The 15,952-nt window shown below is 43.5% G+C and overlaps 2 protein-coding genes across 2 annotated transcripts; both read right to left on the bottom strand.

Annotated features, from left to right (window-relative positions):
* Nucleotides 1-538: 538 nt before the first annotated feature.
* LOC137157853 (olfactory receptor 51G2-like) lies at nt 539-1,495 on the bottom strand. The gene has a single exon (XM_067555289.1). The coding sequence runs from the start codon at nt 1,493-1,495 to the stop codon at nt 539-541; it is 957 nt and encodes a 318-aa protein (XP_067411390.1).
* A 7,520-nt stretch (nt 1,496-9,015) lies between these two features.
* On the bottom strand, nt 9,016-10,002 carry LOC137157852 (olfactory receptor 51G2-like). Its single transcript, XM_067555288.1, has one exon. It carries the CDS (start codon nt 10,000-10,002, stop codon nt 9,016-9,018), a length of 987 nt encoding a protein of 328 aa, XP_067411389.1.
* Between the last annotated feature and the right edge of the window lie 5,950 nt (nt 10,003-15,952).

Below are 15,952 nucleotides of genomic sequence, written 5' to 3'. Positions count from 1 at the left end.
TCTCACCAGCCCATCATGCCTGCTGTGGAAGAACTCAAACTCAGGGGTCCTTACTAACATGTCTGTTGCCTATCAGATGGTCCAGAATAAGCCAAACAACAGATTAGCAAAGTAAAAGTTTATTCTTTACGTAAAGAAGGTGGTCAATTTATGCAAGGGGCGACTCTTAACATAGAATTCTAAAAGCTTTTATAGGCTCACACAAACAAGTCTTTTTATGTTACAATTTCCACGGCCATACATACTAAAAAAAAAACCCCATATCTAGGAATTCTCTAGTTCAGTATTTTAAACTATACTTATCCAAGTTACAAGGTCTTTCTCTGCATTCCATCCCTGCTGGCGCCCAGGTTCCATAACTATCTTGTTAACCCTTGCCATTCTAAGATTTAAACATCTGCTAGAAAGGAACTTTCAATCTCAGGCTTTTGCAGCCATTTCTATTGATCAGTTCTGATAAGAAACAGAGACCTCATCTTCTTTTCCCTTCACACTCCCACATTGCTTCTGAGAGAATTGTTAGTCTTTGATCCTTTCATCACATCCTCCTAGTGGAATTGTTTTGGTGGAAGACCTTCCTTATTTGTTTACGAATCTCTTTCGTTTTTATGCTGAACACAATGGGATTTAGCACAGGGGGGAGGAGGTAGTTGAGATAAGACAGAAAAATTTGACTCTCAGGAAGAGCCTTTTTTTTTACCCTGTGAATCACAGACAAACTGAGCAGTGAGATATAGAAGAGCAGAGTGACACAGATGTGTGAAACACAGGTGTTTAGAGCCGTGAGACGCTGTTCCCAGGTTGTGATACTCAGCACAGTCTTAAGGATCATGATGTAAGACAAGACAATAAGTCCTGAGTCTAATCCCAGAGTAGAAAGAACAGTAAACAAACCATAGCTGCTATTAGGAGCAATGTCTGTGGAGGCCATCTTCATTACATCTGGATGCAAACAGTACGAATAAGAGAGAGTCCGAATCCTGCAGTAGGGCAACCTCTTTAGAAGAATTACAGATGGGATATGGAGACCGACACCCCTGATTATTATTGCCAGCCCTATATTTCCTATCCTTGAATTGGTTAAAATTGAGGCATATCTCAGTGGGTGGCGTATTGCAACAAAGCGGTCAAATGCCATAGCTAACAGTACAGTGGATTCCATAATGGAGAAAGAGTGTATAAAGAAGAGTTGCAAAAGGCAGGCGTCAATGGCAATTTCTCTGCTGTTCAACAGGAAGACGCTGAACATTGTTGGCAAGGTGGAAGCAGCGAAGCCGAGATCGGTGACAGACAACATAGAAAGGAACAAGTACATGGGTTGATGGAGATTCCGCTGTGTCTTTACCACAAACAGTATCAGACAGTTTCCTAAAATTGCAATGAGGTACAAGGAACAGAAAGGGATGGAGAACCAAGGGCCGTCAGCTTCATGCCCTGGGATGCCTGCCAGAAGGAACGTTGAAAGACTGAGGTTGGTTTCATTGCAGGTTGGCATGGTGCGATGGGGAGTTCCTGCTGAGTTTAATAAACAACATTCCCTACAAATAAAAGCAACACTATTAAAAACATGTGGCATCAATGATTCTTATTCAAGGATTATTGACACTAATAGGAAGGAGGGCATGTATCCTCATTTAACAGAGGGGAAACGAAAGCACAGAACAGTTAATCAGCTTTTGCCATGTCACACAAGAGATCACTGATAGAATTCAGGTCTCCAGGCTTTCAGCTGGCTTCATTAGACCTCCATCTCCTCTAGATGGAACGTGGCATATGAAGACATGTATGAACTCAAATTATTAAATGGAGCATAAGAGAAGCAGATTGCACCTGAACTAAAAGAGTGGATCAGAACACGCCTGCATTCTGGAACAAGGTTTCAGTCTGGATCCAGATGTCAACTATTTTGTTGGGGTCCATCTTCAAAAATGAAATGGTTGTTGCCTGATTTTATGTGCTTCATAATTTTAATAATGGTGTATATTGAATGGCTTTATAATGGATCGGATCAGAAGATAATAAGGTTCTTGTCCTAGAATCAGGCTACACAGAGTTTTGCTGGGACACTTGGGATGTATGATAAGGACACTCCCAGAGAGAACCAAAATACAGCCTTAAAGACTTTTATTGAGGCAAAGTAGAATAATAATCAAACGGATAATAATCATTCAGAATTACAAAGGCAATACTATTATTCGAGAGACACGCGTGCTGTGATATACTATACATTTTTTTAATTAATTTACTTATCCCCTTCTTGGATAACCTGGTGGTAAGAGACAAAGGTCCAGCCTCGCCCTTGTATGTTGATGTCCAGGTTCTTCAATTCTCAAGTGGGAGGTGAAAAGCTTAGAAACGTCTTAAGAGCTAAGAACTATGGAAAGACTGTAACACTAGGACTGAGATAATACTGAAGAGACAAGACATAAGATGGTGGATTGCCCCTCTTATAACCTGAGCACTACGTGCCCTTCTTCCACATCTGAACTTAGCTTCCTTGCCCACAAAATATCAGGGTTCACTTATTAGATTGGCTGGGGAGTTCGTGTGTATGAATGACATATCCATCTCCTTTCCGGAGAGTTCGCTCATTCTCAACTCTGTTACTTCTGGACTAACCTCGTTGTTGTGGGATACCTGTTAAGTTATTGACAGCATGAGCTGAGGTACCCCCCATCTTAATGTCTCCTGACTTATCTAGGGTAAAGGTTATAACCGTAGATGTACTTTATACTTTGGTTCATTATCACTTACCTAAGCTAAAGGCTCTGAACATCTCTATGCTAACTTGCCTTAGCTCATTATACCAAAAGTGGTCTGTAGGTATCTTGCCTTACAGCCAAAATTCTTTTAATATTAATCTATAAACTATTATAATAAAAATAAATTAAATACATAAGAAACAATAATTTCATAAAAAATATATATGTATATGCAAGCAAGCAGGCTAGTTCTATGGGATAACATGGCTTAGTTATTTTGAAATGCTATGAGAGGAGAACAATTATGTTCATGGTGAATGGCCTATGGGCTAAAAAATGTTCATGCAAACTACTCAGTGATGCCTTCCAGTGACTTCTACAAAGCCATGCAACGCTGGGTCAGAGTAGTGGACAAAATCCATCTCTACTGTGTTTTATTACCAGCCTTCCCCTTTTGTTGTACATGATGTTATTTTTGGAGAGAGAGGGGACCAAAAGAAAAGGAGCCGTTGAAGCCTGTGAATCTCAGCTGTGTATTATATTTGGTTTAGATACATCCTTTGCTCAGACTGCGTGAAATGCACCCTACTGCAAAGAGCCAGAACACAGTCTGTGCACCACCTACATTCCTCAACCTGGAATTCTGCTATGTGCATAAGTTTACTGTGAAAATACCCTGTCCTCAGTGATGTGCCTGACTCCTAGTGACATCCTCTAGCCAAACTGCTCCTTAGCCAGGCAAAACCCTTACTGAAATTCAGTTTTCTTGGAGTGAAGATAAAGATCTCATTTGTCCCACTTCGGGTATCCCAGCAGACACTCCGGGAGACATTCTATCCCACACAAGCTCAATGTCTCGGGAAGCTGCAGGAAGCTCATGGAGTGCATGTCACCCTTAGAGAGGTCACAGCACACTCTCCCATTGGCTGGAAACCACAGGCAGGTTTTTCAATGTTTGCCACTCTCCTGTTACTTGCACCATTTCCTTGTAAGTGTCTGGTGCTAGCGACTGTCAGTCAGGCTACTGGTCCAGATCGATCACAGTTCAGGTGTGGTATTGCAATTCCTATATTCCTTGTTACCAGACACAGCTCCAGACAGGTAACTGGTACACATGATAGGAAACACTATTTCAGGAGTGCCACGGGGAGTTAAGAACACAAATTGCCTACCCTGGGACTTGTGTTCTGCACTCAGGGAAGGGCTTTTGAAAATTTCAACCTACATGGGTAATATTTGCACCACTAGGCCCTTAGATAGCAAGTTGAGCAAACCTGTCTTCCAGGTGTTTGATCCCTATATAACGTAAATAAAATTAAAATAATAACAATTTGTATTTTTTATTGTTTACAGATTAAACATTTAAAGCAGCTAAGACTAGTTAAGACGGCCAATTAATGTAACTGAAAGAGATGCAGTACGATCAACTCACTTACCAAAGACACTAAAAACAGGAATAGATGATGAACAGTCTCCAGCTTCTGAGAAAGCAGAGCTTGAACACTCTGGGCAGTAACATTCCCTCGTTCTGTCAGGCACACGGAGTGGAGGTGTTTATAGTACACCAGGTAAAAGCTCTTGAGGATCATGTAATCAGTTGGGAATCGCCTGGGATCACACTATTTCTGACCCCCCTACACACACACACATTTTATCTCTGCCAGCACAAATGGAAAATATGTAAAAGAGAAATGATTTGAAGTATTTCTGCAGTAAGTCAGTTTAAACAGCTGCAGCTTCCAGGATTAATAGGTAACCCAGAACACAAGCTGTTCTGGAATGTGCAGCTGTAGTCCATTGCAGAGCTGTTGTAGATTGTGTAACTGTGGTGGGTCGGTGGATTGGCTCTCACTTCTCTAGGTCAGGATTTGACCCTGAATTTTTTTTCTCAAAGAGAATGTATTTCTTTTAAAGGAGTCAGACGGAGAGACCTGGAGATATCTGTGCTTTATTGAGCCAAAATTCCACAAAAGCACACTATCATAGAATCATAGAGCCATAGGACTGGAAAGGACCTGGAGAGGTCATCTTGTCCTGTCCCCTGACTTAAGGTGGGACTAAGTATTATCTAGACCATTCCTGACAGGTGTTTGTCTAACCTGCTCTTAAAGGTCTCCAATGATGGAGATCCTACAGCCTCCCTAGGCAATTTATTCCAACACTTAATTACCCTGACAGTTAGGAAGTTTTTCCAAATGTCCAACCTAAACCATCCTTCCTACAATTTAAGACCACTGCTTCTTGTGCTACCCACAGAGGTTAATGAGAACAATTTAGCTCCCTCCTCCGTTTCCCATGGGATATGCACCATACAAGGTGATGGTTGGGCATGAAATTACGCTTCTCGTAGAATAGTTGGATGGAACAGATGTGATAAAAGGATTTGCTAATCCCACAGAGTACCTGACACAGCTGGCAGGCGTTCTCAGCACTGCCATTCAAACAGTAAAGAACCACCAGAGGTGGGCCACCAGAGACAGTTGGGCCCTACACTTTGCTTTACCAATATGGGGAACTGGTTTGGGTTAGGGATCACAGAAGGCAGAGAGGTTTGAGGACGAGGTTGCGATAGAAGGACAACAGCCTGGTCAATGGAGTGTCAGAAGTGTTCTGTGAACTATCCCCTACCCTGGGTGAGGACAGTTTTGTCCTACATGAGAGGCTAAACACGTACATGGGTTCTTACCCAACCAAACAACAGACCTACTTGCCATGGCAGGACTAGGGCAATGGTTAAGGAAATCCCATTCAGAGAAGCGTGAACCCAGAGCAGCCGGTAAGGCTTTTACTCTAGGGTCGCGGGATTCCGAAAACAGAGGAGTTGCCTTGATCGAGGGATGGGGATGACTGAACAAGATTACGAACAAGGTTTCCACCGAAGAAATATTTCTCATTTATTTATTCATTAGTAAAGAACAAAGTACATAGACATAACTAATACAAACACGAAATCAGAAAAAGATACAAAGTCCTAATACTCTACCATGCATGTATTCATTTCTTATAGTGCACAATTCTATTACGTATTTCCTTGTGCTTACAGACCGCTGGTCGCTTGTAAACTCCTTGTTACCTTTGCCAGACAGACGGTCATTTGTACAATTTCACTACATATTGCCTCATATTTACACACCGATGGTCACTTGCAAACTCTCTCTTCTAGTACACAATTCTATTACTTACTACCTGGTGCTTACAGACAGACGATCTCTTGTAAACACTTAGTTATCTTAAAGCAAGTGCTACTGTTATACATTACTAAATAGCACTTCTTTCCCTAAGTCCCTTGGGCCGAGTCGACTCTGATAAGTGTTAGCCGTCCCTCAGATGCTGCTCATTCATAGAAGGGCTCGGTCTAGCTACCGAGGATCCCAATGGGCTGCAGTCCAATGTGCGACTGACTTCAGCGGATTTAAATACCCTCAAACTGATCACCAAACTGATCAGCTTGATCAGTGTGTAACCAACCAGTGAACAGTGTCACTTTTGTGGTCAGTATGTAACCAACTAGTGAATAGTGTCACTTCTGTGGTCAGTGTGGTTACGTTATGTGACATATTCACAGTGACCAGGTTGGCACTTCCTGTTTTTACGCAGCTGGCTGCAGTCAGCTCAGTTGCAGTCAGCTCATCCGTTCTTATTTTCGCCCTCTCTTTGTGCTGTGCTAGCACCCGGACAGCCCTTAGCAGGTCCTTCCAGCCCTTTTCCCAAGCTATATACTTTACTATTTCTTAAAGCACAAAACCCATTAACTATTCTTTCTATATTCAACGAGAAGTAGTTGAGTCCCAGAGCATCAACGAGGACATGGCTGAGGACAGTGCTGGCGTTCTCCCCATCAAGCAGGGATAAGCCCTGCTATAGTATACCCAGGTGTGAACTGATCAGAGGGAATTGAGTCAGGCAATGAGACAGAACTGCAGGAGGTTACCCCGCCAACAGAATCGGAGCACCTAGAGCAGAGCCAGGACAGGAAAGGAAATCACTGAGTCTGGGCTAAGAAGGGCGAATAAATCAGCAAAACTCAAAGAGCTCAGACCTGAAAGGGACCCTGAGACCACAGAGAGAGCACATGGTCCCCCGCTGGCACCAAGACTTCCCTTGGACTGGTGCTGGTTTTAAGGACACTTCCTTTTTCAGACAGCAGGGCAAGGAGAAGGATGGGTTACGCAGAAAGCCACCTTTGCCATCAACCCCTTCCTGTTCACCTGTGACCCTCTAGGCTGGACATGTTAGGTGTCTCTGTCTGATTGCATCTCTTCCACCCCAAAGGGACACACGAAGATCAGTTCTCTTTAAGGCACTTTCATGTACTGCCAGGTATATCCGTTATGTTCTCAGATGTTGTATGCGCAGTACAATACCGTTTAGCATTCCATTCTATCTCCCCCTTTGTTTTACATTTCTACTCTTTACCTAAGCAAGGTCTGAGTGTCCAGTGGCCCTCCACCGCTCAGCCAGCTGGAAGGGGGGACACTTTATTTGCATGGGCTCTTTATTTGCATGAGTTCAACTAGGTGCTCAGCATGATTTTGCTGTATCTGCATAACACACGTAGGTGCTGAGCATGATGGGCAATGGTCAGTCTGGCTGGTATTGGGGTTACAAATCACTGTAGTGTTAATTGCAGGGGTAATGAAATGTTGTCTCCCCATTGTATAAATAAATGGCAGCAAAACTGTGCTTAGCCTGTTCTGATGAAAGATTCACTCTCATCTGAACAGAACTTAAACAACTAGGCGTTCGGATGCCAGAGACTATAAAAAGGAGCAAAAGGGAGGAGTTGGGGGTCTTCTTGCTGAGTTTGTAATACCCCTGACTAAGGGCTGCTCTGAGGCCTGATTTGACTATCTCCTTCCACTATTAAAAAAAAGATTTAAAGATTTTTCTTGGAGTCTTTTGCTTTGTTAAAAAGCCGCAACAGTACTCCTGTGTTAGCAGAGGATGTTTCCCATGAACTGAGAGCTGAAACTCACTGAAAGCTGAAATTCCCCAGAGTTGGGAAGCCTCAAGAGACTGACAGCCATGGTCAAGGCCTGAAGGTGATAGAGGGGGGCTGGTCATGCTGAAAGGTGCACAGTGCAAATATGACGGTGAGTAGGGCAAAGGAAAGTCAGATTGGAGAGGTGAAGGAAACGCCCCATGTACCCTGGAGTGGGTTGGTCCTGCTCATTGGGTTTATGAATTCTCTTTGCACTGTTTTCCCGAATCAGTGCTGTGTTACTTCCTTCTTCTACACTCAGACTTTGTGCTTGTGAGAGGGGAAGTGTTGCCTTTTTGGGGGTGCCTAAGGGATACTGTGTGATTTCCAGGTGACTGGGTGGGGACTCGAGCTGGTTTGGTATCGTACCATTGTCAGAAATCCCTAGATATAGAACCCAGCCCTTGCCGCTGCTGACTCTGTCTGGCAGAAAGTTTACATTTACAGAAATTGACTAAATGTACGCTATTACAGTGTCTTTAACATTCAGTACATATCAGTGTGTTAAGTGTCTATGAATCATACTGTTTTTCTGATTACACAATCCAAACACGTAACAACTTGGCCATCTGCCTGCCCATTAGTTGCAAAGACCGACTAGGTTCAGTCTGGAGTCTTTGATTCTTCTTCTTCTGTATCTGCCATCAGTAGTGTTTGCTCTATTGACTTTTCATTCTGAGGAACAAATAGTCCATGTTGATGGTTTCTGCTGAGCTCTCCAGGGTTGCCCTTGATCACATATGATCTGAGCGATTAGATCTATTTTCTGACAACAGCTGGAGTTCTCCATTCTTTTTCTGCCTCCTGTTTAACCCAAACACAGTCACCAGGTTCTAGATCCCGCAGTTCTCTAACTGAGTGATGTCTGTTTTAAAAGTGTTTGTAAGATCTTTTTGCCGTTTTATCAGATTTGACTACTCTCTTCGTCTCTGGTCATATGGTCAAAATCATATTTAGTTCAGAATAACTCAAATTCCGCTGTAGTGAAATGTGACCCATTGTCCGTCACTAGTTGTTCTGGAATAGCAAAATGAGCAAAGGTGCATTTCAGATTCCCTGTAACACTATGACAGGTTCTGTCTTTCAAGTACATTATTTTTATAAACCTGGAAAAATAGTGAATTACAAGCATGTAATGATGTCCTCTGAATTTCCATAAATTTGTTGCTAGTCTCTTCCAAAGTCTGTCTGGTAGAGGTGTCGTTATCTGCATGGGTCAGCATTGTCCCTTGAAGTTACTTTTACAGTATCTCTTTTCAAAACTCCAGTCTCATCAAATACTCTGAGTTCATTTATGCTTCTCACCAGCCCATCATGCCTCCCACATTGCTGCTAAGAGAATTGTTGGTCTTTGATCCTTTCATCACATCCTCGTAGTGGAATTGTTTGGTGGAAGATCTTCCTTATCTGTTTACGAATCTCTTTGGTTTTTATGCTGAACACAATTGGATTTAGCACAGGGGGGAGGAGGAAGTTGAGATAAGACAGAAAAATTTGACTCTCAGGAAGAGCCTTTTTTTTTACCCTGTGAATCACAGACAAACTGAGCAGTGAGATGTAGAAAAGCAGAGTGACACAGATGTGTGAAACACAAGTGTTTAGAGCCGTGAGACGCTGCTCCCAAGTTGTGATACTCAGCACAGTCTTAAGGATCATGATGTAAGACAAGACAATAAGTCCTGAGTCTAATCCCAGAGTAGAAAGAACAATAAACAAACCATAGCTGCTATTAGGAGCAATGTCTGTGGAGGCCATCTTCATTACATCTGGATGCAAACAGTACGAATAAGAGAGTGTCCGGATCCTGCAGTAGGGCAATCTCTTTAGAAGAATGACAGATGGGATATGCAGACCGAAACACCTGATTATTATCGCCAGCCCTATGTTTCCTATCCTTGCATTGGTTAAAATCGAAGCATATCTCAGCGGGTGGCGTATTGCAACAAAGCGGTCAAATGCCATAGCTAACAGTACAGCGGATTCCATGATGGAGAAAGAGTGAATAAAGAACAGTTGTGAAAGGCAGGCGTCAATGGCAATTTCTCTGCTGTTCAACAGGAAGACGCTGAACATTGTTGGCAAGGTGGAAGCAGCTAAGCCGAGATCGGTGACAGACAACATAGAAAGGAACAAGTACATGGGTTGATGGAGATTCCGCTGTGTCTTTACCACAAACAGTATCAGACAGTTTCCTAAAATTGCAATGAGGTACAAGGAACAGAAAGGGATGGAGAACCAAGGGCCATCAGCTTCATGCCCTGGGATGCCTGCCAGAAGGAACGTTGAAAGACTGAGGTTGGTTTCACTGCAGGTTGGCATGGTGCGATGGGGAGGTCCTGCTGAGTTTAATAAATAACATTCCCTATAAATAAAAGCAACACTATTAAAATCATGTGGCATCAATGATTCTTATTCAAGGATTATTGACACTAATAGGAAGGAGGTCATGTATCCTCATTTAACAGAGGGAAAACTAAAGCACAGAACAGTTAAGCAGCTTTTGCCAGATCACACAGGAGATCACTGATAGAATTCAGGTCTCCAGGCTTTCAGCTGGTTTCACTAGACCTCCATCTCCTCTAGATGGAACTTGGCATATGAAGATGTGTATGAACAGAAATTATTAAATGGAGCATAAGAGAAGCAGATTGCAACTGAACCAATAGAGTGGATCAGAACACCCCTGCACTCTGGAACAAGGTTTCAGTCTGGATCCAGATGTCAACTATTTTGCTGGGGTCCATCTTCAAAAATGAAATGGTTGTTGCCTGATTTTATGTGCTTCATAATTTTAATAATGGTGTATATTGAATGGCTTTATAAGCTCACCAATTGATCGGATCAGAAGATAATAAGGTTCTTGTCCCAGAATCAGGCTACACAGAGTTTTGCTGGGACACTCGTAATGTATGATAAGGACACTCCCACAGAGAACCAAAATGCAGCCGTAAAGACTTTTATTGAGGTAAAATAGAATAATAATCAAACGGATAATAATCATTCAGAATTACAAAGGCAATACTATTACTCTAGAGACACAGGTGGTATGATATATTATAAATTTTTTGAATTAATATAGTAATGCCCTTCCTGGATAACCTGGTGGTAAGAGACAAAGGTCCAGCCTTGCCCCTGTATGTTGATGTCCAGCTTCTTCAATTCTTTAGTTGCAGGTGGAAAGCTTAGACATGTCTTAAAAGCTAAGAGCTATAGAAAGACTGTAACACTAGGAATGAGATAATACCAAAAAGACATGACATAAGACACGGTGGGATGCCCCTCTTATAACCTGAACACTACGTGCCCTCCTTCCATGTCTGAACTTAGCTTCCTTGCCCAAAAAATATCAGGGTTCACTTATTCTATAGGCTGGCGAGTTAGTGTGTATTAATGACATATCCATCTCCTTTCCGGAGAGTTCGCTCATTCTCACCGCTGTTACTTCTGGACTAACCATGTTCTTGTGGGATACCTGTTTAGACCATTGAGGGCATGGGTTGAGGTACCCCCCATCTTAATGCCTCCTGACTTATCTAGGGTAAAGGTTATAATCATAGATGTACTTTATCCTTTAGCTTATCATCACTTACCTAAGCTAAAGTCTCTGAACATCTGTATGCTAACTTGCCTTAGTACATTATATAGGACGTGGCCTGAAGGTATCTTGCCTTACAGCCAAAATTCTTTTAATATTAATCTACCATGTATTATAAATAAAATCAATTAAATACATTAGAAACCATAATTTCATAGAAAAAAAATATATATATGCAAGCAAGCAGGCTAGTCCTATGGGCTGCGTGGTTTAGCTATTTAAAATCCTATGAGAAAAGAACAATCATGTTCATGGTGAATGGCCTATTGGCCGAAAAATGTTCATGCAAACTACTCAGTGATGCCTTCCAGTGACTTCTACAAAGCCATGCAACGCTGGGGCAGAGCAGTGGACAAAATCCAGCTCTACTGTGTTTTATCACCAGCCGTCCCCTTTTGTTGTTCATGATGTTATTTTTGGAGGAAAAGAGGACCAAAAGAAAAGGAGCCGTTGAAGCCTGTGAATCTCAGCTGTGTATTATATTTGGTTTAGATGCATCCTTTACTGAGACTGGGTGAAATTCACCTTACTGCAAAGAGCCAGAACACGGTCTGTGCACCACCTACATTCCTCAACCTGGAATTCTGCTATGTGCATAAGTTTACTGTGAAAATACCCTGTCCTCAGTGATGTGCCTGACTCCTAGTTACATCCTCAAGCCAAACTGCTCCTTAGCCAGGCAAAACCCTTACTGAAATTCAGGTTTCTTGGAGTGAAGATAAAGATCACATTTGTCCCACTTCGGGTATCCCAGCAGACACTCCGGGAGACATTCTATCCCACACAAGCTCAATGCCTCGGGAAGCTGCAGAAAGCTCATGGAGTGCATATCACCCTTACAGAAGTCACAGTGCACTCTCCCATTGGCGGGGAACCACAGGCAGGTTATTCAGTGTTTGCCACTCTCCCGGTACTTGCACCATTTCCTTGTAAGTGTTTGGTGCTAGCGACTGTCAGTCAGGCTACCGGTCCAGATCGATCACAGTTCAGGTGTGGTATGGCAATTCCTATGTTCCTTGTTACCAGACACAGCCCCAGGCAGATATCTGGTACTCATGATAGGAAGCACTATTTCAGAAGTGCCATGGGGAGCTAAGAAGACAAACTGACTTTCCCTGGGACTTGTGTTCCACACTCATGGAAGGGCTTCTGAAAATTCCAGCCTACATGGGTGAAGTTTGCACCACTGGGCCCTTAGATTGCAAGCTGAGGAAACCTGTCTTCCAGGTGTTTGATCCCTATATAATGTAACTAAAAATGACGATAATAGAATTTTGTATTTTTCATTGTTTACAGATTAAACATTTAAAGCAGCTAAGACTTGTTAAGACGGCCAATTAATGTAACTGAAAGAGATGCAATAGGATCAACTCACTTACCAAAGCCACTAAAAACAGGAATAGATGATGAACTCTCTCCGGCTTCTGAGAAAGCAGATCTTGAACACTCTGGGCAGTAACATTCCCTCGTTCTGGCAGGCACACGGCCTGGAGGTGTTTATAGTACACCAGGTAAAAGCTCTTGAGGATCATGTAATCAGTTGGGAATCGCCTGGGATTGCACTTTTTCTGAATATCCCCCCCAACACACACGCACACATTTTATCTCTGCCAGCACAAATGGAAAATATGTAAAAGGCAAACGATCTGAAGTATTTCTACATATAACTCAGTTTAAACAGCTGCAGCTTCCAGGATTAAGAGGTAACCCAGAACACAAGCTGTTCTGGAATGTGCAGCAATAGTCCATTGCAGAGCTGTTGTAGATTGTGTCCCTGCAGTGGGTCAGTGGATTGGCCCTCACTTGTCTAGGTCAGGATTTGACTCTGAATTTTTTTTCTCAGAGAGAATGTAGTTCTTTTAAAGGAGTGAGACTGAGAGACCTGGGGATGTCTGTGTTTATTGAGCCAAAATTCCACAAAAGCGCACTGTCATAGAATCATAGAACCATAGGACTGGAAGGGACCTGGAGAGGTCATCTTGTCCTGTCCCCTGATTTAAGGCGGGACTAAGTATTATCTAAACCATTCCTGAAAGGTGTTTGTCTAACCTGCTCTTAAAAGTCTCCAATGATGGATATTCCACAACCTCTCCAGGCAATTTATTCCAGTGCCTAACTACCCTGACAGTTAGGAAGTTTTTCCAAATGTCCAACCTAAACCATTTTTGCTGCAATTTAAGCCCACTGCTTCTTGTCCTACCCACAGAGGTTAATGAGAACTATTTTGCTCCCTCATCCGTTGTCCCTGGAATATGCACCATACAAGGTGATGGTTGGGCATGAAATTACTCTCCTGGTAGAATAGCTGGGTGGGACAGATGTGATTGAAGGATTTGATAATCCCAGTGTGTACCTGACACAGCTGGCTGGAGTTCTCAGTACTTCCAGTCAAGCCGTAAAGCACCACTAGAGGTGGGGCATCCAGAGACAGCTGGGACCTACACTTTGCTATACCAAGATGGGGAGCTGGTTTGGGTCATGGATCACAGAAGGCAGAGAGGTTTGAGGGTGAGGTTGCAATAGAAGGACAACAGTCTGGTCAACTGAGTGTCAGAAGTGCTCTGTGAACTGCCCCCTACGGTGGGTGGAGACAGTTTATCCTACATGACAGGCTAAAGCCCTACATGGGTTCTGACCCAACCGAACAACTGACCGACTTGCCACAACAGGACCAGGGTAATAGTTGAGAAAATCCATTCAGAGAAGAAGGCAAGTCCCAGAGCATCGAAGAGGACATGGCCGAGTACAGTGCCGATGTTCTCTCCATTGAGCAGGGACAAGCCCTGCTATGGTATATCCAGGTGTGAACTGATCAGAGGGAATTGAGTCAGGCAATGAGACAGAACTGCAGAAGGTTACCCCGCCAACAGAACCGGAGCACCTAGAGCAGAGCCAGGACAGGAAAGGAAGTCACTGAGTGTGGGCTAGGATCGTCATACAAGCCAGCAAAACCCAAGGAGCTCAGCACTGAAAGGGACCCTGAGACCACAGAGGGAGCACATGATCCCCCGCTGGCACTAAAACTTCACATGGATTGGTGCCAGTTGTAAGGACACGTCCTTTTTCAGATGCCATGACAGTGAGGTGGACGGGCTAAGCAGAAAGCCACTTTTGCCACCAACCCCCTTCATGCTCACCTGTGACCCTCTGGGGTGGATATGTTAGGTGTCTCTGTCTGATTGCATCTCTTCCACCCCAGTGGGTCACAGAAGGATCACTGGTCTTTAAGGCACATTCATGTACTGCCAGGTATAGCGTTGTGTTCTCAGATGTTGTATGCGCAGTACAATACAGTTTAGCATTCCATTCCATCTCCCCCTTTGTTTTACATTTCTACTCTTTACCTAAGCAAGGTCTGAGTGTGCAGTGGCCCTCCACCGCTCAGCCAGCTCAAAGAGGGGCACTTTCTTTGCATGGGCTCTTTATTTGCATGAGTTCAACTAGATGCTCAGCATGATTGTGCTGTATCTGCATACCACACGTAGGTGCTGAGCATGATGGGCAATGGTCAGTCTGGCTGGTATGGGGGTTACAAATCACTGTAGTTTTAAGTGCAGGGGTAATGAAATGTTGTCTCCCCATTGTATAAGTAAAAGGCAGCAAAACTGTGCTTAGCCTGTTCTGATGAAAGATTCACTCTCATCTGAACAGAACTCAAACAAGGAGGCATTTGGATGCCAGAGACTGTGAAAACAAGAGGGGGAGGGTTGCCTTGCCTTGCCTTGCCTTGCCTTGCCTTGCCTTGCCTTGCCTTGCCTTGCCTTGCCTTGCCTTGCCTTGCCTTGCCTTGCCTTGCCTTGCCTTGCCTTGCCTTGCCGAGTCTGTAACAGCCCTGACTAAGGCCTGGATTGACTATCTTCTTCCATTGTTAAAAGGCAGATTTAAAGGTTTATCCTGGAGTCTTTTGTTTTGTTAAAAAGCCGCAACAGTACTCCTGTATTAGCAGAGGCTGTTTCCCATGAACTGACAGCTGAAACTCACTGCAAGCTGAAATTCCCTAGTGCTGGGAAGCCTCAAGAGACAGATAGCCAGTGGTTGAGGCTCACAGGTGGTAGAGGGGGGCTGGTGGTGCCAAGCAACTGAATGGTGCACAGTGCAAATACGACAGTGAGTAGGGCAAAAGAAAGCCAGATCGGAGAGGTGAAGGACACACTCCATGTACCCTGGGGTGGGTGGGTCCTGCTCATTGGGTTTATGAATTCTGTTTGCAAATGAATTTATGAATTCTGTTTTCTCAAATCAGTGCTGTGTTACTTCCTTCTTCTACACTCAGACTCTGTGCTTTCAAGAGGGGAAGTGTTGCCTTTTTGGGGGCGCCTAGGGGATATTGTGTGATTTCCAGGTGCCTGGGTGGGTGCTCGAGCCCGTTTGGTGTCGTATCATTGACAGAAACCAGTAGATATAGAACCCGGCCCTTGATGCTGCTGACTCTGTCTGGCAGACAGTTTACATTTACAGAAATTGACTAAACGTACACTATTACAATGTCTTTAACATTCCGTACATATCAGTGTGTTAAGTGTCTAAGAATTGTACTGTTTTTCTAATTACACAGTTCAAACAAGTAACAACTTGGCCATCTGGCTATCCATTAGTTGCAACAACCATCTCTGGTCAGTCAGGGATCTTTGCGTCTTCTTCTTCTTGTTCTGTATCTGCCATCTGTAGCATTTG

Source organism: Emydura macquarii, unplaced genomic scaffold (genome assembly GCF_026122565.2).
Source record: "Emydura macquarii macquarii isolate MOO-44397 ecotype Brisbane River unplaced genomic scaffold, CSIRO-AGI_Emac_v2 contig_1604, whole genome shotgun sequence".
Classification (NCBI taxonomy): domain Eukaryota; kingdom Metazoa; phylum Chordata; order Testudines; family Chelidae; genus Emydura; species Emydura macquarii.
The sequence above is the reverse complement of the archived record's forward strand: the minus strand, read 5'-3'. Positions and strand labels throughout refer to the sequence as shown.

Bases quoted from the DNA above. Each gene is read 5' to 3' on its own strand.
- LOC137157853 (XM_067555289.1), bottom strand. From the start codon at position 1,495: ATGCCAACCTGCAATGAAACCAACCTCAGTCTTTCAACGTTCCTTCTG.
- LOC137157852 (XM_067555288.1), bottom strand. From the start codon at position 10,002: ATGCCAACCTGCAGTGAAACCAACCTCAGTCTTTCAACGTTCCTTCTG.